The sequence below is a fragment of the Phoca vitulina genome, unplaced genomic scaffold (genome assembly GCF_004348235.1).
Source record: "Phoca vitulina isolate PV1807 unplaced genomic scaffold, GSC_HSeal_1.0 scaffold18, whole genome shotgun sequence".
Taxonomy (NCBI): Eukaryota; Metazoa; Chordata; class Mammalia; order Carnivora; family Phocidae; genus Phoca; species Phoca vitulina.
The window spans coordinates 26226835-26252989 of record NW_022589721.1 but is presented as its reverse complement, the minus strand read 5'-3'; the positions used below and the strand labels follow the sequence as shown (position 1 = coordinate 26252989).

At 34.4% G+C, this 26155-nt stretch overlaps 1 protein-coding gene across 8 annotated transcripts in view; it reads right to left on the bottom strand.

Moving 5' to 3' along the window:
• PHF20L1 (PHD finger protein 20 like 1) overlaps nt 1-26155 on the bottom strand; it is an 84667-nt gene that overhangs the window by 33971 nt on the left and 24541 nt on the right. For 5 of the 8 annotated variants that reach the window (XM_032416065.1, XM_032416067.1, XM_032416068.1 and 2 more), the window contains 8 exons: nt 21844-22057; nt 21143-21271; nt 15708-15790; nt 11938-12190; nt 9645-9833; nt 9187-9393; nt 3185-3241; nt 1890-1997 (listed from right to left, as the gene is read on the bottom strand). In XM_032416065.1, the coding sequence (XP_032271956.1) occupies nt 1890-1997; nt 3185-3241; nt 9187-9393; nt 9645-9833; nt 11938-12190; nt 15708-15790; nt 21143-21271; nt 21844-22057 (1240 nt within the window). The remainder of the gene's footprint in view (nt 1-1889; nt 1998-3184; nt 3242-9186; nt 9394-9644; nt 9834-11937; nt 12191-15707; nt 15791-21142; nt 21272-21843; nt 22058-26155) is intronic. The other 3 variants (XM_032416069.1, XM_032416070.1, XM_032416072.1) reach the window with 1 other exon arrangement.

The window sequence follows — 26155 nt, the reverse complement described above, 5'->3', positions numbered from 1 at the left end:
CTTGGTGTCGGCTCAGGTCATGATCTCAGGGTTATGAGACTGAGCCCCACCATCGGCTCTGCATTGTGCGTGGAGTCTGTCTGAGATTCTCTCTCCCTCTCCTTCTGACCCTCCCTCCTGGCTCACGTGTGCATGCTCTTTCTCTTTCTCAAATAAATCAATCTTTACCTTCCCTTTGGTACTGTTCTCTGATCCATGAATTATTTAAAAATGAGTGGTATGATTTCCAAACATACGGGGTTTTTCTATTATCTTTTTAATATTGATTTTACTGTAGTCAGAAACTGCAGTCTGCATTATCCCAATCTTCACAATGTGTTCAATTTGCTTAGGGTGGCATCATGCAATTTTGGCACGTTTGCATCTGAGAAAACTGTCTGCTCTGCAGCTCCTGAGTTCAGTGTCCGTGAGAGGGCTGTGAGATCACCTGTGCTGCTGCCACCTTTCTTATCCTTACAGAATATTTTTGAGTTTTGTTAATTTACTAATTACTAAGAAAGATACTGTGAATTTACTCAGTTATAAAATTTAAAAATTTTAGGGGCACCTGGGTGGCTCAGTCAGTTAAGTGTCCAACTCTTGATTTCAGCTCAGGTCATGATCTCAGGGTCATGAGACTGAGCTCTGTGGTGAGGCTGCTTAGGAGTCATTCTCTCCCTTTCCCTCTCCCTCTGTCCCTCCCCTCCCCTGCTCATGCACATTCTCTCAAAACAAAATTTTTTTTAATTTTGCATCTAGGAACTTATAAAGTGAGTTGAACCTTTATCATTATACATTAGCCTATCTCTAGGAATGATTTTCCCTTAATGACTATTTTATTTGATATAAATATATCTACTCCAACTTTCCTTTTGGTTTGTATTTGCTCACATTTTTTTCCATGCTTTTATTTTTCAACATTGCTCTGTCCTCTCCATCCTTATATTTAGATTTATCTATTGAAAATAACCTATAACTGGATTTTTTAAATCAATTATGATAATCTCTTACTATAATTACAGATATATTTGGATTTATACCACCTTATTTTTTAATTTGTATTTTTCTTCTTTTCTATGTTTTTCTCTTTGTATCCACCTTCTTTTGGATGGTTTTTTCATTACATTTTCTTACCGTCTATTTTGGAAATTATACCCTAAGCTTCAATTTTTAGTATTCATGTTAGAAATTCTACAAGGCAGATTTAACTTGTTAGAGCCTAAAAGCAATGTATTTCTTTTGCTCTTCCACAACAATACACGACCTGAAAAACACTGAAATACAAGCATGCCTCTCTCAATTTACAAGCTATTATTACTGTCACATATTTTTGTGCTCTGCCATTTTGTTTTTCCCCACAAATCAAAATGATTTATATAATCAATGTTCAGACTTATCCACATATTTACATTTTCTTTGCTCATCCTTTCTTCTGGCATCTCAAACCTTCCTTTGTCATCGTTCTCCTTCAGCCTTCAAGTACAGGATAAGGATATCCTTTAGACAGGGTATTGATAGAAAAATCATTTTCTTTTTCAAGTTCTTCTAAAAATACCTTTATTTCATCCTCATTTTTGAAAGCTACTTCAAGGGACTGTAATTCTAGACTGAAAAGAATTCCTTCAGTAGCTGAAGCACACCTGACAAGGGTATCCAATCCACCATGATGCTGGAAATGAAAGTCTCTAATCGGCTGCAACAATTAGTGTACAGATGGATTAATTTACAGATTATAGTAAACAAAGTTGCGTATTTTCTAAATCAGCAAGACAAGGAAAAGCTACAAGGACTTCTTAAGTTCTCGACAACATGTGGATCTTACCCTATCTTCACTTTGGTAGAAGGACACAGAAAAATTGAAAGAATCTGAGAATTTTAAAAAACAGGAATCACCATTTTAGCATACTTACCATGCTGCTTGGATTTCTTTTTCTTTTTCTTTTTCTTCTTCTGTTTTGGTTTGTAATGATCTTTGTCTTTCTTCTCTTTTCTTTCCTTATCCTTCTCTTTTCTCTTACCTAAACGACACAAGTGACGAAGTTAGCCATCATGACCAATCCTGAGCTGTTGTTCTGCGGTTAACCTAAAAGCAGCATTTATGTTTTAATCAGCTATTCCAGTCACCTGCCCAGTGGATGGATTCAATTAAACTGTTCCTGTCATGAGTCTGGAACTCCTGATTAGCTTATTGGGCTCTAAGAGGGGGTCTTCATTAGCAGTGTTGAGAAATCCCAACTCCTGACACCTTGAAGTTAACACAGACAGTAGTTAAAATCTTAAATGAGTAATATACTCAGTTCCCTGATGTGGCAAGAAATAAACTCCATAATTTAAGAAAGACCTGACTGAGAAGACTCGTATTTCCACATAGAATTTAATGAGAAAATATATTAGATTTAAAAAAGAACTTAATGAAATTTTTTCCTTTGGAAAAATTAAATCAATCCATAAATAATTCCTTCAGTCTTCCAATACTTCCCAGTGTGTACAACAATGAAGGCGAAGAACACAAAGCAAAAAACTTATTTCATTAAACTGATTTTTCCCCAAATTTTAAAATACGCTTTTTTCCCCCCAATATGTACTTTAAAGAAAATGAATGGATGTTAAAGCAGTGTCCCAGGGTACTTTACTTAAAATTGGTTCATCACATATACTCAACTATTGCTCCAACTCAGAATGATGTAGCCTACAATATGTCAAACATATTTAAACAACTTCAGGGACCCAAGCTCCAGTGAGCTAATCTACAGACTATTTAAGACTATCATCAATTATTGCAAAACTTTTCGTCATTATAGCACAGAAGACAGAAAAAAAAAAGCAGAAAACTCAGTAACTTTTTTATAAAGTCGGTTAAAGAAGAAAGTCTGAAAAAAAAAAAAATGACTATTTTAATTCATCATCCATTCCCTAAGTCTCAACAATATTAAATGGTGGCTTATTTTTAAATAGCCGTAACTGTAAAGATGTTCAAAAACACAAAATTCTCAGTGAAAGCCTTAGACTCCCTTGACCAAAAAAATACACATAACATATGTGTTTAAGAAATCATGTATCTGGAGCTGAATAACACTAATAAATACTAAAACAGATGATCACTTACACCTAAAGGAGCACTAACAGGTAAAAAGTAAGGGACAGACTATGTCCTCCCACTGCCAAGCCAATAGTCTTTTGCTTAAAGATTACTTTCTGTTCATACCAAATGCTGTTGAGCTTTTTTCTTCCAATTTCACTTTTTTTTCTGTTTTCGATATTCCTGCAGGTTTAGGGGGGAAAATAGGTAAGTTTAGTCAGAAAAGGTTTAAAACTATGGGACAATGTTTTACATTACAAGTGCTCACAAAACCCTACTTAAGACGCTTTTCTCCTAAAGGTCTACATATTTTATTTCCTGAACTAGTGACAAAGAAGTGGGATTTCTTACTTCAAAAGACTGATAAATTAAGAATGATTTTTGTTCCTTCAGACTACCCACATTAAAATCCTGGTTCCACCGGGTTAATAGCTGTTTGGCCTTGAACAAATCATTTAATCTCTCTGTGCTTCAGTTTCCTTATCCGCCTAATAGGAATGACTCTCTACCTCACGTTATGAGTATTATGTGAGTCAAAACACATAAAATGTTTAGACCAGTGTCAGAGTAATAGTAAGTGCTTTTTTTCACTTTCTCCTCTGTGGTGTGGTAATAATTGAAGACTACACCATTTCTAGAAATAGCATAAATACGGGTCCAAACATTTAAAAAGTTAGATAAATGTACTGGGCAATCCGTAAGAATCTATTCTGGCACCACAGCCTTGGGCAATCCAGATGCTGAAATGCACCCCAGTGGTAGGTCCGATGTAATGTGTCCGCTTCTGTGACAACATGAATGCTATTCAGGTCATCCATATGAAATATTAAACTTCATATTAAAGTATACTGGTTTTCAACAATGTGCATGTAATTTTTAAACTAATACTTAATTTCTGTTGCCTAAAATAAACTTGTACCTTTGAACTCCATCATAAATGTGTTGTTAGGTAATGATAAAAGCCAAAATATAATTATTTTACAAATCATTTTTGGTCTTTATCTAAATGTAAAATACAAAAGCTCATTTACACATTAAAAATATACACCTTCATGACATTTGGGTACTATTATAGTCCAAAATATATTTTTAAACCAGTACACCTCAGTAATGGTGTAGCTGACACACATACATTTAACCAAGCTTCTCAACTCATATTCAACCATTTCCAATGCTAATATCTTATGTGTATCTAAGGTTAATCTAAGAAAAATATTACAATGCATTTAAAATATAATTTGTCTATCATGCTTTAATACAGCCACTCACAAGGTTTGTTAATCTTTAAGTCACTCCAATACAGAATATTTTATATAATTTAAGCTTAATAAAAATACAAAAATACCACTCAACTTGAATTAAATGTTAATAAGGCTCTAATAAGTTAAGTTCCAAATTAAGTAAGAATATTGATCGTCTCTTTGACAAAAAAAACTCTCACAATAAAAAATGAACATCAGCATAAAGAGAAATATAATTAAATAATTAATTTAAATTTCCATATTATCAAGACTATTGAACAAATGCAACACTTCCTTTATTTTTTTTATTTCTATTTCTTTTTTAAAGATTTTATTTATTTATTTGTCAGAGAGAGAGAGAGAGAGCACAAGCAGGGGGAGTGGCAGGCAGAGGGAGAGGCAGGCTTCCCGCAGAGCAGGGAGCCTGACTCGGGGCTTGATTCCAGGACCCCAGGACTGTGACCTAAGCTGAAGGCAGACGCTTAACCGATTGAGCCACCCAGGCATCCCACAACACTTCCTTTAATAGTTACTATTTATTAACTACTAATTACATCGTGGAAATTCCACGTTTGATGCGTTTTTCCTGAAAATAATGAGGCACTTACAAGAGGAACAATGAGAAAGGGGCTTCTGAGTCCAAAGTGGTAGCAGACATGCTCAGAAGCAGCCCTTGATTGTGATTATTGCCTTGCAGATCCCCAACCCTATGGAGCACGGAATCCAAGGTGATTCAAAGGAAAACTGCCTTACTGGGCTGCCTTCACTCACTGGACCCTGTGGGATCCCTCAGGTACTTGGAGGACAAATAAAACGTCTATGAACTGCTCACTGCTCCAGAACACAGGTCAGCGCAGAACAGAGATAATCACTCCCAGAGTGCTTTCAGAAAGGACTAGGTCTAGATACAGTTTTCACGTGTTCCAGTGGTCCCCAAACCTTTTGATTTCTTGACTGATAAATTTCAGAAGTAAAACTGAGGGACTGACAAAGGGTTGTCAACATTTTATATAAGGATATTAAAATAAATATTCATCGCTGCAATAATGACAGGACTTCTAAAAACATACCTAAATAGAAAAATAAAATAGACCTATTCGAGAATTCAACAAGAGAAAAACTTAGTTTTATAAGAAGTTCACTACCTTATGCTTATTTCACCATGTGCTGGAATTTGGGAGCCAAAGAATGAGGATATCAGTTTATTGAATAGTGATTTTTAAACTAAATTTTATCAACAGAACACTTTCTTCAAACAAAATATTACAGGCTAGTCCAATACATAATACAAAAACCAAAAAAAAGAACAATAAAAACAAACAGAGCTATGTAAAGAGAGAGAGGTCTCTGCACAGCATCTGCCTGCACACAACATAAAACCCAGCAATGCAGGGGATTTCTCAAGCCCCTTCCAGTATGCTAACTATCTGTAATTCCTCTGGCTAAAAACAAGGCTATTCCCTGAGACTCTCCATGGAAACCCCAGGCTCTGTAGGAGCCATGAACATTTGGTGTGGGGGTGGAAGTAGATTACGGAGTCCCTGGTTGTAGTTTTGTTTTGCACAATTCTGGAAAAAAAAAAGTGAAAAACACGTAAAAAGGCTTTTAAAAAGTAAATGCAAAGTTGAGGTAAGACACTGGACTAAAACCTATCTATTTAAAGTGCTAGCACATGGGGCGCCTGGGTGGCTCAGTCGTTAAGCGTCTGCCTTCGGCTCAGGTCATGATCCCAGGGTCCTGGGATTGAGCCCCGCATCAGGCTCCCCGCTTCGCGGGAAGCCTGCTTCTCCCTCTCCCACTCCCCCTGCTTGTGTTTCCTCTCTCGCTGTCTCTCTCTCTGTCAAATACATAAATAAAATCTTTAAAAAAATAAAATTAAATAAATAAATAAAATTAAGTGCTAGCACAGTGCCACAGCCCAGGCAAGCAGTCCACAAGTCAGAGCTTCTGTGATTATTACTGGCTCACCCTTTCCTACACTGAGCTTCCTTATCTTTTTAACTCCTTAAAGAGGTAAGAGCAATTCGGTGTTTGTTACACATACATTCAGCAGATAAATGAGCAAATGAGCTAACATTTCCAGATAGTACCAAAACTAAGGTTCTATCCTCACTTAAAACTGCTTGGCTCTGTTAGATAAAGCACTCTAATAATAAAATGAAAACAAAGGCATCAATTTTTACAAGGGTACCAATGATTTCTTTGGGGAATGGGGGCAGCAATAATATTCTTCACCTCGATTACCATCATGTTGGCATGGTTCCCAGTAAAAGAATGTAGAAGGATTAGTGCGAGCTCGTTATCTCTACAATTAAAAATAAAATTTTAACCTGTTAAAGAACAGGTGTATGTGATAATTTGCATAATCGCAATCCTTTACCACCGATTTTTAAACTCAGCAATGTGCACATCTCTTCCACACACAAAAAAGTGAAAATCTAAGTCTGTTAAACTATTTTACAGCTCATGACCAACATCCTCATCATTCTAAACACCCCAAGAGTTTCAATTTGACAAAAATAGCCCAGAAAATGTCTTTGATACAAGTTTGGATAAATAACGCTTTCTACAGATGTTTTAAAATTCAAAGGTAACAAAATTTACTTTTATAATGAAGATGGAAACCCACCAACCAGCAAAGCAAACACACATGTATTATAGAAAAAAAAAGAAACAAAAACAAAACCACCTGGTACTTTGTACATGAGTACAGAGTCCTTGGGAAGCAGAAAGAAGTCCAACAAAGACTGCAAAGCAGTTGAGAAAAGGTAGATAACAAAAATGTTAGGAGAAAAAAGCATGCAAACCACTCAGAATTTCAATGCAAGTCAGAGAGACTCACAAAGTTTTAATAAAAAGGTGTCCAATTAGAATATGACCTGAATTCCATTTCTTTCTCCAAAAATAAAAAATTAAAAGGGGTAATAGAAATAAATTAGAATCCCCATCACGCCACATTCAAACACTGTGACTGTGTTCAACCCTCTAATAAACGGACTTTCAGTAATTAACATTTAAGCCATGCATTTCCTTGATTTAAGCAATTAAAAGTTGCCAGTCGTCATCACATGCAGAGGATCCTCACTCTTCAGCACATCGACAAATTCATCATTTTACAAATCTAAACTCTCTACCATTCACTTCTCCAGAAAACTGTCTTACTACTGTGACTTTATCAAAGTTATTTCCAAGACTTAGAAACAAAAAGAATATTGTGCCTTCTCTCTCCCCAAAAACATTTTAACTATTATGAGAAACAAGAACCACGCCCCAGTCATAATTAGCAGTATGTCCATAAATATGGTAGAAATTCTGAAAAAAGACTAGGCTAATACTCTGATTAGAAGCAAAATCATTTCTATCAAGAATTTCCATTCTGTATGCAATCACTACTTGGACATTTCAGGATATACAATCTAACATCACTCTTAGTTATTATATAGCTGCTTATACTGGTCTATGTTTCAGTGACATTACTATTAGAATATATACATATTTACTTATATATATATTTAAAAAGAATACAATATTTTTACAATATACAAAATACAATATATTTAAAGAAAATACAAATATTTTCAAATGCACATCTAAAAATAATTTTCCCAAAAGATACAAATCATTATAACTTTTAACATATTTTTCATATAACCAGTACCACAAAAAACTACAGATTATTAAGGAGCTAGAGAAGACCTTCATCAGGAAAAATATCTCGAAAAGTCAATGGTAACTCAGAAATTTGTGGGGAAAGGGAAAAGAAAAAATTAACTACCCTACGGATAGAAGGGGTTTGGAAAAGGACTCAAAGACAATGGATCAGATTTGGGAAATGACAAATGTTTCAAAACCTATAAATCTTCAGATTTGGGCACTGATTTTTTTTTTTAAACAAAATATAGAAACAAAGTAACTTTAATCTTTATTGGTAAAAATCAAACTGTGGAAAACTGAGTATTTAATATATTTTTACTCTGAAAGACGGTAAAGTCAGTAATCTAAAAAGTAAGTTACTTCAATCATTTTATTTTAGTATGTGCCACCACCGGAAAAGAGCAAGCTCTATTTTACACTTCATCTGATGAGTTGGTAAATAAAGTGACTCTAGGGAAGGTGCTATTAAAACAATCACTCCTAATGTTCTAGGCTGCAGATCAAGAAAGAGTCTTACATTTTTCTTCATTTCTGGCTCAATTCAGACTTCTCTCATCCATCTAACTCCAAATTAGTAATTTACTAGAAGAACATTTGAAATTAGTATTTGCCTTTTTTATAAATCAGGTATACTCTTTGGTTGAGGTTAAAATTCTATAAAACTTCCAAATAAAACAATGTAACCTTATCATATGTTACAGTATCATAAAATCGTCCACCAGCCAAATGTGTTATTGGCTGATTTTACACATTAGACTCCCAAAATAACAGTATAACAAATGACATTTAAATTTGGGAGATTCTGACAGCAAATGTGGGAGTACATTTAAGGTATACGGTTAAAAGTTAAGCCATGTGTTTCTTAAATACTACATTCTATTAAATCCTTAAACCAAAGTTCTGATCCCATCAAGTATTTTCTGGCTTCAAAACCAAGAACTCCTGTAATTATTTTTAGCTCTAACAATTCCTATTTTTAGTTGAAATAGGATATAAGAAAGAAGCAAGGAGAAGGAACTCTGATTAAAGTGACAAAACAGGAAGTCAGTCCAGGGAAAGTGATGGTAAATGGTCTCCCAAAAGAACTTTTGACAGAGAAACCCTATCTCCCATAGAGGTTACATAAAAGTATCTCTAAAGAGGAATTACATATTAAAATAATGTAATTAAACATCAAAATGTCTACACCCTCTAACTGCAAGCCTAGCTACTTGTAAAATGAATCTTTTTTACCTGATGCTGTTGGAGCTCCTCTTCCATCAGCTATTGCTTTGGAAGAAGGATTTGTAAGCATCTGTGTGTCTTCCTTTTCTGCCCTGGGACATTCATTATGGTAAGCGGGGTCTGAGGCTAGCGGTGCTGAAACTTCTGAACCACGACTTAAGTCAAGAGGGAGACAGGGTCCCAGCTTCTCAAGTGACAAATGTGCAACATCAGGCACTATACAAAATAAAGAATGTAATTGAATATTAACACAGATAAACTGGCTCCGTTAATATCAATGTGGATTAAAATGTTATCTAAGTTAAACAGTGCCTGGCACAACAGAACGCACTCAATAAATATCTGTCGAGTAAACCAAGTGCTTCTAAATCCAAAAGATGTAAGAAGGAAAAAGAAGAAAATTCTTAATGTTTTCATAATCTTTATCTCTTTTATGTTTGGTTCTATAGGAAATCAATATACATTACCCTCTGGTACTGAAGACTCTTGCTGATTTTGAGAACTGATGGAGAATACTTTCCCATCAGTGGCTGGAGAGGGAGGAGAAACCTTTTCTACGGAATCATCAGGCATGGGCAAGGTGGCTAAGCGCTGAGATCTTCTTCTCCGCTCACTATGCTTGAAAGGTCTAGGGGGGTTCACAGGCTGTGGAGAACCTAGAAAAAGATCTTCAATGTTCACGAAGCAGACACATGCCAGGATCATCTTATAATATTTAAGGAGATAAATGGGAAAAATGATTCAAATTCTGCCCTCTGATGTTGTAAGGTATCCACAAGGAACAGCATGTTCCAAAAGTAATCATAGGCAAAAACTGTGCCCTCATTCACAAAAAGTTAAATCAAAACTTCTAAAATCTAAAGCCTACTAGAACCAAAAGAAAAAAACATGGAACATTGATTTCAGGTAGTTTCCCAAGTGACAGACTACAGTTAATTCTCTAATTGCAGATCATTGTGTTAGTTGTTATTTTTCCTTTGGGAAAATAGTCTCTGTACAGCTGAGATTTTTTAAAAATTAAAAAAATATATATATATTCCTTTTGCTACATTACAAATCTAGAAACTCGAAGGGAAAAAAAGGCAGGGGGCATAGGTGACAAAAATCTGACATGCATTGTAGAGTTAGTGCTTCACTTGCCAAAATAAAACTAACGTAAATAAGTTTATCCCACCCTCATTCCCACAAATGGATTTTTATAAACATAAGTTTGGGCCTGATTCATTAAAAAAAATTGAACACAAACAACTTTAAGTACTTACAGGCAAATAATGAGGACTTTAAAAGAACAGAACACTATTCTTGTCCTCATTTTTTTTTTTTTTTTATAACCATCTTGGTAGGTCAATTAAACATCTTCTAGCTATGTAACACAAAAGTTTGGAAATTTGTTTTTTTTTTAACCTTTAGTTTTCTTCTTTCTACGTGGCATGTAAACATGTTAGAAGAATTTAGAATAGGCAGGATTACACAGGCCAATACACTCATGTTATCTTAACTTAGAAGGAGGAAATATGAGTGGCCTAAAGAGGCTGATGCTTTGGGTATTTAAAAGTAATTTTACAAAAATCAAAACAAAAAAAGACATGGTGATAATTGAAAAAATGAAAGAATAAAATTCAATTGCTGTAACACTGTGGCTATAATACCAAAATACAAAACAATTTCAAAATAAAATACTTATCAATGTCACGTGACATTGTGGTGACTACTAATGACATCATTTCATGATAAATGCCAAAATGAAATGAAGCTTTATGAGGAAACAACTCAGCTTTTCTGTTCCCATTCTTTCTACCCATTTATTAAAAAGAACAAAACCAAACCAAGAAAGTACCAAAGCCTGCTCAAAAATTCAAAAATATGGTTTGGTAGAAAATATGGCAACTGAATTGAAGAAGAGGTGACTATATCTGACTGCTAAAAGTATTCTCAATGCCAACATTTTTCATTGTGGAAGATATGATATGGAAGAGTTCATAAGAAAATGTGTCACATTCATTTACTAGTCAGGATACTAATTCACTTGATGTATAAATTGCCAAAGGGAAGTATCTCTTTATCCAGCGCCTTCCCATGTAACGGTTTTTCATATGTCTCTAACTTAGAATACTAAACTAACAGGAGAAACACAGGGTCATCTTCTTTTATATATCCAGACCCATGATGGAAGGCTATTTTATAAAGACTAATAAGTTAACTACCCTGAGATTAGTGGTATTGAAACAGTAAAATCTTTAAAAATAAGATCAAGGAAGCATTCTTCTTCCTTTGTTAGTAAAAATAAATTGAAATTTGTACTCCAAATCCCAGAACAAGAATGAATAAAATGTACTGCAGGGGGATACAGACAAATGGGGACAATAACTAGATCTATCCATAAGAATAGTCTTAGGAGTTGAGGAAAAAATATCCAGTGTGAGTCTTTCTCTCTCTTTGTTTTGTTTTGGTTTGGTTTTTTGTAATGAATCAGGCCTCTCATTGTGCTTGGATTATTATTATTGAGGATAGCCAAACTACAGTTAAGAGTTTGCGTTATTAAATGGTAAGGTTTCTCAACCAGTACAGTCTCTGTACAATAAATCAGTCAGAAATGTATATGCTTTTTGCCCCTGAAATAGTTTTAAGCCTTCCCTATCATATCCACTTAAGTTTGAATTTGTAAAAAGCAACTTCATAAAAATACAATATAACTACAATCAAACTGTTTTTAATGTATCTTATAGGATAAGTAACTATTTTTTAAAAATCTGTGCTCACTAGTTTTATTTATCACTGAAGAAGAAAGCTGAGATACAAGCGTCAAATCCTCGACTTGTATTAATTCTGGGGAAAGTGGTGATTTAGGGGGTTTTATACACCCAGAAGAATCTCCAGATTCATGTTTGCATTTCTTGCTGCGAGCCTTCCCTGAAGACAAAGTTGAGGATAACAGTGCAGGTTTCTGAGTGTTGGCAGAACTGCTAATGTCAGCTTCATTTTTTTTCTGACTTTGAGGTTTAGGTGAAATCGCCTGAATAAATAATAAAAAATTGATATTTTTATTTTGGTTTCTTCATTTTTGTTCTTGTATTCTATTTTGATTGTTAAGCAACTTTAGTATCCAAAAACATTGTTAAGCAACATATAACATTTCTATTACAAATGAAAAACCAAAAAGAACCCCACAAATTATTAACTAAAAGTTGAATAGGCTATCTTTAAAGGGATGCTGTCAACTTTTAGTCTAAGTTTGACTATTTAAAAATATATTATTCCTAATATTCTCAGAATATAAAATTTTATCTTGATGGACAAAGATTTTCACAGTATTACACTGAAATATATCTCATTTGAAACCATAATTACCAACTACACCTTAATAACAATTAGGTAAATAAAGAGCATTTTCATTTTTTAGGGCAGTAAAGGAATACATTTAAGCTTCTGACTTTTAGAAGTTTTCTTATAAAACAATCTCTTTTATCAAGCTGAATGCAGAGGTGTAAGTAGACAGTTTCCCTTTAAAGAAAGATCTCAACAGGAAAACAATGACCAAATTAACGAAACATTATCTTTAACTCATTTTAGTGCTGAAAGCTAGAGTTTCATAAGCATAATGCATCATGAAATCAAAGCCACCAGCAATACAGAGTTAAAAGACTAAAAAACAATACAAAACAAGCAACAACAAAAAAAAAACCAAGGAGTAAAACCAAGTGTAAGTTAAAAACATTGGATTTAAAAACAAAATACGTCGCATTCTTAGATGAGAATTTTTACCTTCCTCCTGCCAACTGATACTTTTAAAAAAAAATTAGAACTTTGTCAGTTCTTTCATAAGGATATCTTTATTCATTTGGCAGTAAAATTTCCTACCTATGTAGAAATAGATGTGAATGTGTCCAAAGACAACAGAGAATAGCCACATTGGATGGATTTACAATCTATGGTGTGGGAATGCCTATGCTGTATCTCTTTCTGACACACGTATCTGAGAGCAAAAGAGGAGATACACTTTTTTAAAAAATCCATACTAAGATAGGCCTCTATAAAACAGAATCAAATTGCTAGCACTATGAACAACATGCTTGTCCCCAGGAAACCTTTTTACTTCCTGATCTTTTGTGAGGGGTGACCATCAGGTCAGCAGTCTGCAGTTCTCTGGAATATGAAAGATCATTGTCTGGGGACCAAACAGCCTACTGCTCCCACTAAGATACAAGGCACTCAAATTTTGGTGTACAGTTGGTATTAAGTAGGGCACCTTTGGATGCCCTACAGATGTGGCATGTCAGACATACCACATAAAAGGGCTGGTGTCAAGTGTCCCATTCATTCAGTTGTCATCATTTCTATTCTTGAATTTACTCATTACACATGTGTATAAGTGCAGATTAATCATTTGAAAAAGTACTCCATAAACGGAAAGGATTCCTAGACTTATCATAAAAGGTGTTGCCAGAAAAGTAATTAGAGCCATTACTTGTAAATAAACAATTTTATTGTTCATCTTCACATATGTGAGAGACATCACTACAGCATCCAGTACTCTCGAGTTACAAAGTTATAAAACAAGATTTTAAAACTTAAATTAGTATCTTGATAAGGTGCTTAACTTCTAAACAAGGACAAATTAACATTTTTAAAAACTTACTGAATTATGCATCTAATGCAGGTTTATCCAAAAGTAAATATAACATGACAATTCCCTAATACAATTAAATAAGCTATAATTAATATCTGAGAATTGGGGTTCAAAACCACACTTTGAATTTTTTAAAAGTGTAAATAAAGGAAATCCATTAGCACAGTAAGTTCTGGCTATAGGCCTGTCATCAATCTATGTCATGAGCGACATTATTTTACTCATTAAGACAACAGAGGTTAGTGACAATCAATACCTCTCCGTTAAGTCTGGAGTAGATACCAATACTCGTAATTGAGAGTTTTATAACTCGGCTTTTTAACTTTGAAGCAGGGCAAACAGCATAAAAATTAAGAGTTTGGTTACAAAACATTTTCACAATGATATCAATCTGAATGACAAAAAATGAGGGAACAGCACTTATGTTCCTTAAAAATCTAAAATAATTTACAAAGTTTTCAGTAATGATTATTGGTCTCTTTGTTACAAAACTGGCAAGGACTCTCAAAAATGTCTTACTTATGCAAATAGAAACAGCCGAGTTACTCAATTTTTCTTTCTTTTTTTTTTAAACTCAATTTCAGAATGTTGTTGTCTGTACTTATCTCTGAAATGGGCACTGCCCTTTACGCTAACAGTAAGTAATTTTCACAATCACATTCACCGCAGCAGGATTGTGCATAATGAAAGATTGACATTGTAATGAATTTTCCAGAAACATTTTATTACCCAAGTCCCTGATTTATTGCATTCTGAGAATACCATAAACAGTGGTGAAAATACAAAATACTGTTTTATCTGGGACGTTGAATATAGTAATACAGAGTAAAAAAAAATCACTTAAAATTTGGTTGATATACTGACAGTAACGGCAAAGACTTAACCGCTTGATGATCACAGAAAATCAGAAGGCATGATTCGCTGACATATCAATTTAAAAGACCATTGGTTTAATACAACATTAATGGAGGCACCAAAACAATGCACTGTTATCAAATCAGGCCTAAAATAACCCTGAAAAACTCAATACAATATCAATTAAATTTGGACTATTTTTTAAAACGCATATAGAGAAGAGCAAAAGATACTCATTTTAAAGTCTTCTTTATTAGGCTACTAATAAAGAAAATTAAATTAATACAAAAAGGATATATTAAAACTACATTAAGGCTCAGATTTTAAAACAGGAGAACCAAGGAAATCCATTTATGGCTATTACTGTGTTCTTATAGTTTTACAGTGCCCAAGAAGTTAAGCCCTTAGAGAATGTAAAAGCATGCACAGTTCATTATGTACAGGTACTGTGGGAATCTGAAGGTAGCCAAGGCAAAATCTAGCAACTGCAACCTTCGCTTTTAAATTCCTCTATTAGGTGGTTTAAAGACAGACCCTTCATAGTTTTTTAAAATTCTTTTTTTTTGTAGTTATTAAAATATACATCCTAGCAAAAATGTATGGCTCATTGATCAATTCATAAAACACATAGTCAGTCTAACAACACCAACTGTTACAATATAAAAGAAACTTCTTACAAAAGAAGCTTTATTAGATGTCAAAAACCCTGTTTTAACTCACAAATTAAAAGTATTTGTGTAAGGGTCTTTTTGTAAGCTAGTTAAAGGTGGTCCAGCTGGAAGCTTATACCCTGGGATGCCTGTCTCCGGGCCTTCAAGAAATGTCGGAGACAGAGGCTTTAATGCCAGTCTACTGAAAACAAACACTAACGAAGTCTGTAGTTTATCTGTATACCTGGGAGAAGGCAGAGTTAAAAATATATCATCCATTAATTAGCTTCCTATTCCCATATCTGATCACAAGGGCAATTTCAATTACGTGGATACTCTAGCTCCGTGAGCATTCCAGTTGGGGACCTTGAAAACAATCAAACGCTACCGTTTCATACCTGCTCCAGCATTGGAGCTGTTTCAGTGCAGTCTTCCTTTCTGTCAGCACCATCCACCCCAACAGCTTTGGATGCCAACAAACCTTGAGAAAAATTGTACAGAAATTGCTCATTAGAAAAATTAGTGACTTTCACTCTAACTTCCCCAAATTTTAGTAGCTGAAATCCCCCATCCTTCTTACTATATAGGAAGCAAACATTCTCAAAAGTTTACTTGTTCAAAATACAAACACCCTTAAGGGACTAAATCGGAACTTGAGAGATGCTTATACAATTAGTTTTCTGGAAAAATATTACTCCTAAAGATATCCTTAAAAAAACCACATTCATACACATTTAGTCTGTAAAAATTTTAAAGTCTATGGCTTAACGTCTAGAAACCTAAGATTACTTAAATACTCATAATATGGGCTTTGTCTGTACAACTGAAATATATAGAGAGTTAATATTAAGATCTGATAAATCCTTCCAAGCATCTAGAATGTAAGATTTTGTTGTTGTTGTTGCTGTTGTTAGCTAAAAAAAAAAAAAAAAAACTACTCCCGATTTTTAATTCCACTTGGAAACTTTGACCTAAGCTTTATGGGTTTATCCCTATACCTCACTGTACCTTATCTTCTTACAAAAGTGCCAAAAACACTGATGGGTCTGTTTTATGTTAACAGGAAAAAAGGGCAGACCCTTCCTACAGTTGAGCTTAATAGTACAGCCTCATTCTACAAATGGTGAAATAATTTAGGAATTCCAGTTTTCTCCAATGTGTATCACTAATTCTCAATTTTAGAAGACAAAATATTTCATCTGGAGTATATAAAATAACTTTGCAAAACATTAAAACTCTGCCTTAATTTATAAATTAAAGGCATTTACTTGGTCAAGATACTTTGCAAAGCACCTGACAGGTACCTTCAATGAAGCCAAACTTGTATAACAAGTATGTCTTTGCTGATGACCACTGGCACATAAAAAAAGGTCACCAAAAATCACCTCTGTCATTTCAAAGATGGTTACACAAAAACTCAGCTTCAAAGGAAGTAATTTTAACAATCAACGACATAACAGTGAACTTACTACAGCAATTGTACCACCCATATTACTGAAACAGTCTACAGCAAACTTAATAGGAGGAAAAAGTGCCTGCAAATGCCACGTAACATCAAGCTATCCACGTGGCGACATCTCTTGACTTTTTCAGATAACAATCTCACAGATGTTAAGTAATCTAACTATGATAAAATCATACCCTTTAAGTAGTATTAGAACCAAGTGGTAAAGATAGAAAAGGCTGAGTGTAAAACAATGATTTTGATACATTACTGGTATTAAAAAGGATATTTGGTCTAGTTTGATATAACAATCTATATAGTTTGCTCACACAATATTAAGTATAGATTTAAATGGGGGAAAAACCCAATATAGAAATAATTTTACAAAAAGCTTACAAACCATAAATTCAATCCTAATTATATTAACAGCACTTCTGAACATATTTTTAGATGACTGAAAGAGATATAGCATGGTATATTTCCTTAACATTTAAAACCACGTTCACTAGGTTTTTCTTCTCTAGCTAATATTTTTGAGAATCAATACTACTGAAATAAAAAGGAAAATAAGGAATCAAGTTCTTTTGCAGGAAACTGAGTAGAGGTTCCACTTCTAAGGTTTACTCAAGCAGGACAAATATTTTGCTCTTCAGTCTATTAAATATGTCTTACTTTTGCTTCCTTTCATATAGATGACAGAAATACTTTTTAAATCCCATCAACGCACAGAAGAGATCTCAAATTACAAAATTAAAAATAAGGTACCACAAGCTTTAAAATAAACAAAATAATTCAGACATACTCGTGAATTTAAATTAGGATATTACAGACCCAATTAATTAAAAGCAATTCCCACCTAATGGTTTGTGAATGAAAAATAAAGCTTTGTAATGTTCTTATAAAAAGTAATGGGGCATTTAATAAGAAACTACTCAAAATTAGATCAGAAAATACAATACGTGGCATCCTGAGAATTCAAATGCGTCCAGTACAATCGATAAAAGCTTTTCATACTTTATACACATGCTATCTTACAGAAGAGGTACCAAATACAAACAACAAAAGGGGACAAGATTAAAAGGCTTTGGAAAGTCTCTGATTACTGCTGCCTTAAGAGACTGTCCAAAATCTGTCTTCTTGGCCTGTGAACATGCTGGGGAGAAATGCAATATCCTGAGAAAATGAGAAGAGTTAAGTGAAAGAGATACAAATGAATTTTAGTTATCTGTAAATACTTATTATTTATCAATATATCACTAACAGGTCCTCCTCCAGAAGAATGTATCTGTAATTATCTTAACAGAATGCATTATGCAGTTTCAAGATTATTATGTAAGTATCAGGTAAAAGTAGAATATCAAATATTCATGAGTCACACCCACAAAGTCACAATTTCTCAATACTGTACTTCATCTACAAAATACATAGTTGTCTCTCTCTGCTAATAGGAATGAATAGAACAGAGGCCAGAGTACCCTGGAATGGCAAAGGGGAGGAAAGAAAAAGTAGTCAAATTTGTGCTCCACTTTTCAACCAGGGATTCCAAAACACAACATTCTTGCTGGGAATAAGAATCAAATACTCTTGAAATTATCATCAGTAACATGTACTGGCTCATTCAAACCTCTGGGCTTTTTTTAATTATTTTTAAAATTCCTTAAGCTGCACACACATATCTAAGCTGGCTGAAATTCTAGAACTCCTAGAACTAGTAGAAACAGACCATGCACCAATTGCTGCTGTTTCTTCTTTTACTCCCTTGACAATCTGTATTTTAAAACCTACTCAAATTCGCTTGAAGTTTGCTTGCAACTTTGTCTCAAAGTATGGACTCTGGAATCGCTCTGTAAAATTGTCAATTCTAAATCAGCATGCGTAAAGTATATAACTATCAATAAGGTACATTACATAATGAAAATTAAGTCTCTGGAAGAACATACATATGCTGTGCAACTATCATTTCAAATATGTACTTACTTGGAAACTTCAAAAAAGCCATCTTATACCTACCATTCCCTAAAGAGAAATCAGGCTTTAGAATCTCTATAGGGTGTGTATATGAGGGAGGAAACAGAAGGAGAGTGAATATATCAATTAAATTTATCCAGTGGCTGGTCCACATATTTCCAGCTAGAATGGTTTCAAAAATAAATAAAATGGAGTATGGGGGAATACATCAGAGCAGGCTAAGATGCTGCCATGATCATAGCCCTATCCCTCTCAGTAGTAAAGAGGCAAAAAGACATATGTAAGTGAGCTTGATAAATTTAAAATACACCATAATTCCATAACAAAATCACTATTTTATAGTAGTTCTCATCTCTTTTTATGGTCTACAAATGAAATTTACTGCACAGAAACAAGCCTGAGTTTCAACCACTGAAGACAATCTTGTTAAGATCTATTATCTTTTGGCATGATATAGTTGCAAGGTGAACACAGAAATACAGAAAGATGAACTATTAAAAGGATTATCATACATTCAAATCTTCTGAGTAAATAAAGGGAAAAATCATAATGACTTCACATCTGTAAAATCTTACATTTTTCTACTGCTGCCAAACTATCACTTGTTCTTTGGAGACTCCCAAGGGGATGTGAGGACAGAGTCCCTCCACACAAGGTGCAGGGTATTACTAAGCAACCAGTATTAGAATTTCCTTGAGGCACACGGTAAAATGGTTTTCCCCACTATTGTCTTTTCAAGGCCATAGGTAAATAATACGTTGCTGTGCACTGAGCTGTTTTCTTCTTTTATTTCTTTAAATGTTGGGCTTGAACTTCTCAGTAAGGCACCTGTGAGAACAGACTGCCTGAAACTAAAAGCAGATTATCCAGACTACAGGAAAACCCTTGAGGCTGGTAAGTTGGCAGTCACCCAGCGTCAGTGTCACGTCCATCTCCCTTGGTCTTGGCCCCTCCAGTAGCGCTCTTTCAGTCTTGTCTCACAGGGGCTAGAAGTGCTCTTCCTCTTCTGCCACAGTATGCAACCCTAGTTTCCACTCTGCTAGGGCCAAACCGAAGTCTTAAGCTGCCATCGTTAACAATCACTTGGATAACAATTTGACTTTCTCCAAAGCTAACAGTTTCTAAGGAAAAGGTGCAATGGGTGAATTCATTTGAAATATTTCCTGTCCTAGGGCCAAAAATATCCTTTATCAGAAAAAGGCACAAAAATAACATTAACAAATGGAAAGACTAAATATTCTCACCTGTTGAAACCAATTATAATCACTTAAAATGAACACTATAATAAAACAGTGGTTCTAAAGAACCCTCAGCTGCAAAGTCATTTTTCAATGGGCTTCTATTCTTCAGGAAATGGTCAACATGTCTAATTTCCATTTATTCTTTGATCTGACAACGAAACCAAAGCTTCTTCATATTATTTAAAAGAATGCCAACAGAGGTTTATATAACTTTATTAGGCCAAAGACACTAAAAAACACTTTGTCCTTAAAATAAGAAGATATGACTAAATACTTTATTTTAATTCCCCTTTTAACATATATTCAGAAAAATTAAGTATGTTTACAATTTTTTTAAAGACTAGAATCATTAGACTGAAGAGGTCTTGGAAGTGAGAGAGCCTAGTATGACTGGCCCTGCTTCAGATACTTAAATCTCTTCTCCTGTGAACACTAACCAGGCTAGGATTTCCAGAGTTTTCATCATCCTAACACCCTACTTTCTAAATTACAACAAAGCCCAGAAAAATAAGACGAGCTTCTAAGGACCAACCTGAAGGTAAGAAATTTGAGAAACTTATAAAAGTACTTTTACTTTGGGAATTAACATATTCAGGAACTAAATTTAATTCAGCATTCATCTTTCCAACCATTTTTGCTACCATCTTTTTTTCTTAAAATTTTATTTTTTCAAGTAAGCTCTACACCCAACGTGGGGCTTGAACCCACAATCCCAAGATCAAGAGTTGCATGCTCCACCGACTGAGCCAGCCAGGCACCCCTTATTTGCTACCATCTTTAATGAGACCGGGCAAGAGTAAGAATGTTTACATAATAATATTTAGAACCGCAGAGATTATGTCACCACAGGTTGACAAAGGCAGATAATCCAGTGTTTATAGAAACTACTCCTACCAGGTGATTTTAAAACTATGGAATTTCATCACATTTGATCCTATCAATCCTCACAACAACCCTGTGAGGTAGGTAGAAAATATGTGATAGTTTTCACATTTCGCAACAGAAAAAGCTGACAGTGTTGGAGGATGTTGACCTTGAAGAACCATAAAGTAACTGTCTTTCTTGTTGACCAGCTTGTTACACTAAAGCAGAGATACATTTCACTTTATTAAAAGCAGACTACTCTAAAATCAAACCCTCCAATCCTCCCCCTCACCCCAAAAGAATCATTGTAGTTTACCAGTAATCTTGTTAAGTCGGGCTCTCTTTGCCTGAAATGAGTTGCCTTGATTATTTTTCCTCTTGTTTGATAATGTGCTCTCTGGCTGTGGAAAGACCATCTTTGGAACGTTCTCTACATGAAGTCCTACTTTTAATAGAATACATATATGAGAGTTTATCTAGAATCCAAAGTTAAAAAACATGATTTTTTTTTAAATAGCAAAATCGTAAAAATGATTTGCACTTAATTTTTTTTAACCTACTGATTAACATAGAACTTTAAGAAACACAAATTTCTCCAAACTAATATATTAGAAATAAAGAACTATTAAGCAGTTATCCTTTAGGAAAGAAAAGCAGGAAGAAAATGACTCACTGCTTTTTCCATATTACATACCAAAATACATGCAGAAGCACTTAAAAAGTTAAAGAAAAAAACACAAAACAAATACCCCAAAGCCTACTAACAAGAACTTAAAAGTCAAAATCTGAACTCATTTCTATTCAAGAATACTGAGGTCACCCATTATCCAATACCCATATTAGACCAGTAAACTTCAGCTCTGTAACTGTAACTTCTGTAGAAGTTAACCATTCATGCGAGGGACGAGCCCAATCATCTGACCACACCCTCAAATTGCAGGTAGCTAAGGGGTCTGGCTTACTCTCTAAGCGAGTTTACCCTGCCACAAAGAATGAACGTAAGAACATATTTTGTACCAAGTGTTTCACTAGATGTGGGCAGATCTTCCTTCTTCTCAACTTCTGCAGAAGCTATAGAAGTTGAAGTCTCTTCCTTCTTTGAAGGTACTTTAAACCATTTCCTCTCATCTTTCTCTTTCTCTTTATTGCTGTTGGCGCTGGTGCGAGGCTTGCTCCCTGTTTTATTCTTGGCTGCAGCTGCAGCAGCTGCTTTGACTAAAGCTATCCAATCCTCCAAAGGAAAAACACAAAACATGTGAAGTATTAAAAATTAATCAAAATTTAATTACACTAATGAATAAAAACATGTCTCACATTTTCAAAGCTACCCTCACACGCACACAAATATAAAAATCAAATTAATTATATTTACAAGATAAATCAACATGGTGATTATGAAATTTAATGATCTAATGGGTTAGTTGGATTGTATAACCTTACATGAAATTGGAAAATATTCAGTAACAAATATTTCTCTGGTATGTTTTCACAGGAATAAAATCTAAAATAATAGAGGCAACCCTCTAACAAATATGGAACACTACATGATGCTCTTAGTACTTTAGATTCAAGTGGCAAATTGCATTTCTTTTCTCAATACAACAAACCTTAACAGAAGAGAAAAATGCTTTCGTTGCAATTCTGTAAAGATTAAAAGAAATATATTTCCACTGAACAAATTACTGTTCCTTGTTAGGAAGAATGTACCACTCACAGTATGGTCAATTTCATAGAATTCAAGGTATGATTTTATTAATTTTTAAAGCTTTGAAAGTTTGGACACCAATTTACCGCAACAGCTTAATATTACTAGTGAAAGAAAAAGAGCCACTTGATTTGATCAAGGTGAAATACATGCTGTCAGGCCCCAGATTAATTTCCCTCCCTCTTCAACTTCCTAGGATTTGTGTTGATTACCATTCTTCTGAGATGCAAATATTTACTCTTTCTGTGTTTGTATTTTCAGTTTGTTGCTAAATAATTTTTAATATTACTATTTTATTTTTAACTAAAAATGCTTATTGTAAAAAATATGAAAAGATATTTAAAAAGTGGTACTAACATTTAAATTTTCACAATAAAAAAAGATTTTTTTAAACAAGTATTTGTACTATCTCTACAGTTAATCTTCCACTGAGACCACTAAGCTTCAGACCAACTGAAATTCAACCAAAATGGGTAATACATTAAATTCTTAGCCCACATAACTAAAAACTACTTCACAACATCAAATGCATTTACTTCACAGGTTACATTAACAGAAGTCAATCATTAGGTGATATAGGTTGATGGCTGCTCAGTCTTGAAAATATACGGTGAAGACAATAAGCCATTAAAAATAAACCAACAAACAAAATCTGTCTCGTTCTCTCCATGATTAAAATGAACTAACCTATCATGTGATTGCACCTAACACATTCATTCACCCAATTTTCTATTGAATATCTTGCTACATGTGCCAAGAAGCATGCTAAGCATTTATGAGACAATTTATAAGAGATGCTGCCCGAAAGGCCCTGGAGTGACCACACCTTTGCTCCTGCCTGGAAGATGACCAGCATCTAGCTTTTTCAGTATTTAAACTGTGTCCCCAGTACATGTATTATTGGAAAGTGAATTAAGACACAGGGTGCCTGGGTGGCTCAGTCGGTTAAGGTCATGATCCCAGGGTCTTGGTATCAAGCCCCACATCCCCGCCCGGCTCCCTGCTCAGCAGGGAGTCTGCTTCTCCCTCTACCCCTCCGCCCTGCTCATGATCTCACTCTCTCTCACTGTCAAATAAATAAAAAAAATCTTTAAAAAGACACAGTTGTGAAATACAGATTTATGTCTCTAGTTTGTAAAAAAAAAAAAAAACAAAATTAAACAAAACAAAACAAACCAGATAAACCAGTACTGTCCAATCCCAGGTTTACTTAGAGCCATGTTTTTTGTTGTTACCTATAAGGAACTGAAAGGCAAATAAAATTAACTATAAGACAGTGTGATAGAAGAGGCAGTGGAGGAATAAACAAAACACCATGGAAGAAAACAAAACAAAAGATTAATCTTGATTTAAGAGAAAGGCTACTGGAAGGCTTCAGGAAACATGACAGAGGAGCTGAGTCCTGCAGCAAGAATCTTCGAGGCAAAGGGCAGAAGGAAAGGAGTCGATGGGCACCACCAGGCAGAGGAAAACCGCGAGACAAAGCCATGGCAATCAGAGTGTACGCGAACAGGCACAAGGGGCAAGGAGCGGTCTGAGTAAGTCAAAGGGCTACAGCTAAATTGAGCCTTGAGACTGACATTAAGTATTAGAGAAAAAAAAGCACCACCAATGAAATTGACAGAGAGCAATCAACAAGGCAGAAAGAGAAACAAAGTACAGCCCAACTAGCAAAGTGCCAAATTCAGCAGAGATCGTACCTGTAAGGTCTTATGAAGAGCAGAGTGCTTAATTCTCTGTTCCACATTGTGGGGAAATTTTTAAATTGTTAGAGAAATGCTGAAAAATGCCAGAGGTAAATTGCATCCCCACCTCTTTTCTCTCTACAACGAACAGAAAACTGGGAGAGATTCGTATTGTTGCTCTTAAAAGTGCAATGAGATTTTTTTTTTTCTAAAGTTCGTGATCATATGACTTGTTAATCATGGAATAACTGCAGTTGTGTCATTAAAGAATTCTCCCATTATATTGCCCTTCTATTTTTAAACAGGTAAGATTCACTATTAAAAATAACTGGTGTGATCCTTTCATGAATTAGAACTAATGATCTGCTTCAAAGCTCCCTGTAGACAAGAGCAATACACAATAAAGAAATCGGATTGAGTTCAGAGTCATTCTGTGCATTACAGTTATGCAAAATTCTATGTCAGTCACTCAATTCTCTAAGTTCTGAATTCCTCAACTGTGAAATAGAAGTATCAGTCATAGCTATGTCAAAGAATTTGCTATGAGACCCCAATTAAATAATGTATGCAAAAAAAGTTTTATAAACAGTAGAGGACCTTAAGAGCAAACCTTTAACATTAGTGAGTTTTAGATCAGCACACTTCCAAAAAGAAAAAATAGGATAGAAAAAGCTACAGAAAGTTTAGAGAATATATTTCCAAACTGCATCTATTTATCCTTTGCTAATTTAGTAAAAGAAATTTACTGTATATCTTTACAAAGGAATTCTCAAAGTACTCAAAATTTTTAAGATACACGCAAAGATGGATTCTCTCAGCACTGCCCACACAACACCTGACTTAGTGTATTTCCTACATGAAAACAAGTCAAAAACTTTTTGGGAAAAAAAGACATTTCTAAAATGAGGCCATTTTATAAAAAATAATTCTACAAATATTTTAGTGTGCTAGTAATTAAAAATTATGAAGAAAAATGTAAATTAAAAGAAATAATAGTGTCAACTCAGGGCACCTGAGTGGCTCAGTTGGTTACAAGCTTCCGACTCCTGATTTCAGCTCAGGTCATGATCTCAGGGCTGTGAGATCAAGCCCTGCATCGTCTGCTCCCACCCCTCACCCCAACCTGGCTTATGCACCACACTCTCAAGCTCTCTCTCTCTCAAAAAGAAAAAAAAAAGAAAGAAATACAGCGTTACTCCTATTTTCTTTCAGTAGTTTATATTTTGGCATTGATTTTCATGTTAATATACGTCATAATGTAATTATTCACTAAAAGTAAACACCCAATACATCCCATAAATTAATTTTTATAACTTGTAATTTTACCCAAATTGGCTCAGTGTATCACTTTGGAAAAAAAATGAAGTTTTAGGGTTAGTGCCATCTCACAAACATTTGAATAACTGGAATAAAATAATAGCTTTAAAGCAAAAAATAAATAAATAAATATTTTTTGTTTAATTAAAGATATATATTAAACTAAGTTCCCAATGTTTTAATCAATCTTTCTATGCAGTAATCAAGAAATCACACCACTGAATGCTCAAAGGAACATTTTATTTATATGTACAAGTAAGAAGACACAAAGCAATTTCCTGATCAAAAGCACTTCCATTTTAAATTGCATTTCCATATTAACTGGGGAAAAAAAATCTGCTAGCTGAGGACTGCAAAACTAAATTTTTGAAAACCAGATGATTTAAAACAATCATGCTTCTCAGAAGATATCAGGAATCATTTTTTTTTTTTAATGCGGTGATGTACATTTCTAGATTACTAAACGTACACATTTGGCTGGAGCTGACCAGATGATTTCAACACATTTCAGAATGATACTTTTCACTGCACATGTATGGAACAAATATGTAGCATATTTCCATATTAGACATTTTTATAGATTACTTTCAATTCTTAAAATTAATTGTAGGTCCAGGTGCTG